The sequence below is a fragment of the Epinephelus moara genome, unplaced genomic scaffold, assembly GCF_006386435.1.
Source record: "Epinephelus moara isolate mb unplaced genomic scaffold, YSFRI_EMoa_1.0 scaffold3106, whole genome shotgun sequence".
Lineage (NCBI taxonomy): Eukaryota > Metazoa > Chordata > Actinopteri > Perciformes > Serranidae > Epinephelus > Epinephelus moara.
In genome coordinates, this window is record NW_026080768.1 from 1 (window position 1) to 2,428 (window position 2,428).

At 41.6% G+C, this 2,428-nt stretch overlaps 1 protein-coding gene across 1 annotated transcript; it reads left to right on the forward strand.

Annotated features, from left to right (window-relative positions):
- The first annotated feature begins 114 nt into the window (after positions 1 to 114).
- On the forward strand, positions 115 to 1,134 carry LOC126387251 (protocadherin gamma-B7-like). Its single transcript, XM_050039789.1, has one exon. It carries the CDS (start codon positions 187 to 189, stop codon positions 1,132 to 1,134), a length of 948 nt encoding a protein of 315 aa, XP_049895746.1. The 5' UTR covers positions 115 to 186.
- The last annotated feature ends 1,294 nt before the right edge of the window (positions 1,135 to 2,428 follow it).

The following is a 2,428-nucleotide window of genomic DNA, read 5'->3' on the forward strand; positions in this document are numbered from 1 at the left end:
TCGTTCCCAAAGGATGAAATCAATCTGAAAATAGCAGAAAATGCTGCGTTAGGGACTCGTTTCTCTCTGGAGAGTGCGGATGACGCCGATGTCGGTATGAATGATATTCAAAGATACATTTTAAAACCCTCAGATAATTTCAAACTGGAAGTACAGAACCAGCCTGATGGAGGGAAATTCATCGAGATGGTTTTACAAAACCCGTTAGACCGAGAGAAAGAGGAGACTCACACACTGGTGCTGATTGCTTCAGATGGAGGGGAGCCACACAGATCAGGGACAGTGCGTATTCATATCACTGTGCTAGATGCTAACGATAATGCACCAGTGTGCAGTCAGCCTGTTTATAAAGCTGATGTGAAGGAGAACTCTTCTGAAGGAACAGTGGTGACCACTGTTAGTGCGAATGACGCTGATAAAGGAATCAATGGCGAGATAACATTCTCTATAGGCCATGTCGCTAGAGAAGCGAAGCAGCTTTTTGCAGTAAATCTTAAAACTGGGGAGATTAAAGTTTCAGGTAAACTGGATTTTGAAAAATCTAAGACTTATCAATTAAATGTTAAAGCGAGTGATCACGGGGGATTTTCAGACACTTGCAAAGTCATTATTCAGATAATTGATGAGAATGACAACGTCCCCACGATACAGCTGATGTCATTTTCTAACTCGATATCCGAGGATTCTCCTCCAGGTACAACTATAGCTGTTGTTAACGTTGATGACGAAGACTCAGATGGTAACGGTGTTGTCAAGTGCTCCATCAACTCAGACATACCTTTCAAAATCGAGTCTTCATTAACAGGATATTACAGTATAGTCACCGATAACCTCTTAGACAGAGAAAGTATTCCTGAGTATAATATCACCATCACCGTGTCTGACCATGGCTCCCCGCCTCTGTCTAGCAGTAAAAACATTAATGTAAAAGTGTCTGACGTGAATGACAGCCCACCCAAATTTGATGAGTCAGAATATAGTAAGACTGTACCAGAGAACAACTCTCCTGGGTTTTCTGTGTTCACTCTGAGTGCCAGTGATGCAGACTGGGGCCAAAACGCTCGGGTTTCCTACTTTGTGGAGGAGAAAGAGATTAATGGGGGTTTCCTACTTTGTGGAGGAGAAAGAGATTAATGGGGTGGCTGTGTCTTCGTTAGTTTCAGTAAATTCAGAAAATGGTGTCATTCATGCAGTGAGGTCGTTTGATTATGAGCAAATCAAGTGGTTTGAATTTAACGTAACTGCTCGTGATGCTGGATCCCCTCCTCTGAGTTCAGTGGCTACAGTAAGAATAGTTGTCCAGGACCAGAACGACAACCCTCNCTACAGAGTGACAAGAGCATCCTGGATGAACCTGACTCTCCTCTAGAGGTGAGGTGCAAGTAGCAGTGTTTACTTCTTCAAACAATGTTTCTTTTTACCGAAATAAAATTACAATAGGTAGTGGGTAACAGTTTCACCGGAAATGCTCTCGGTTCTTTTCAGCACCACAGTCCGGACAGCTCCTCTTCATCTGAAACTGCTTACTTGCTCCAACACTTTCCACTTTACTCATGACTTCTGATCAGAAATGTTACCGTCCAAAAGCGCTTTAAATACTATTGCTACAACTACAAAATATAGTACAATAATAGGAATAATAACATTATTGTTATTGTTATTATTAATAATGATAATAATCATCCTCATCACAGCCATAATACATACTCTTCTTCTTGTTCTTGTAATTGTTGTTGTTGTTGTTGTTGTTGTTGTTGTTGTTAGTAGTAGAAATAGGAGGAGTAGGAGTCTTAGGAGCAGTAGGAGTAGGAATATTAGTAATATTATCATTGACAACGCAGGCTAACTGGGCAAGATGATCAACATGTATATATGTAGTTTCCCTACCTACAATAGTTATTCTGACTTGTTATCAATATTATTTCTTAAGTCAGACGCAATGACATTACAAACATTTTCCATGAGCTTTGAACACAACATTTAAAGTGTTCCTAATAATCTGGACACCACATACATTACCTCAGATGGGCTCTGAGCGCCGCTGTTGATACATCACTGACTCACTGTCCAAATCAGCAGTGCAGCGGTCCACCCCTTTAATTCTGCTCAGTGTGTTACTGCTCGGAGAGAAGACGGTCTGGCCTGTGAAGGCTGAAAGCGTAGCATTTCTCGAGGATTTATCTGCCGAAAATACCGTTGTTTTTTCAACTGGTGGATTTAATAGCATAATTTTTGCATTGAAAGAATTACTGCCTCTGTACCTTTGGATTTATGATGGATTGTTTGTGGATAACCGCTCGCAGAGGCCGATGGCAAGCGCTGCTTGTTATTCTTTGTCTCTTCAAGCTGAGCTCAGTGACTGGACAGGCTCGGTACTCCGTACCAGAGGAGCAAGCAGAGGGATCTTTCGTTGGAAACATTGCTAGAG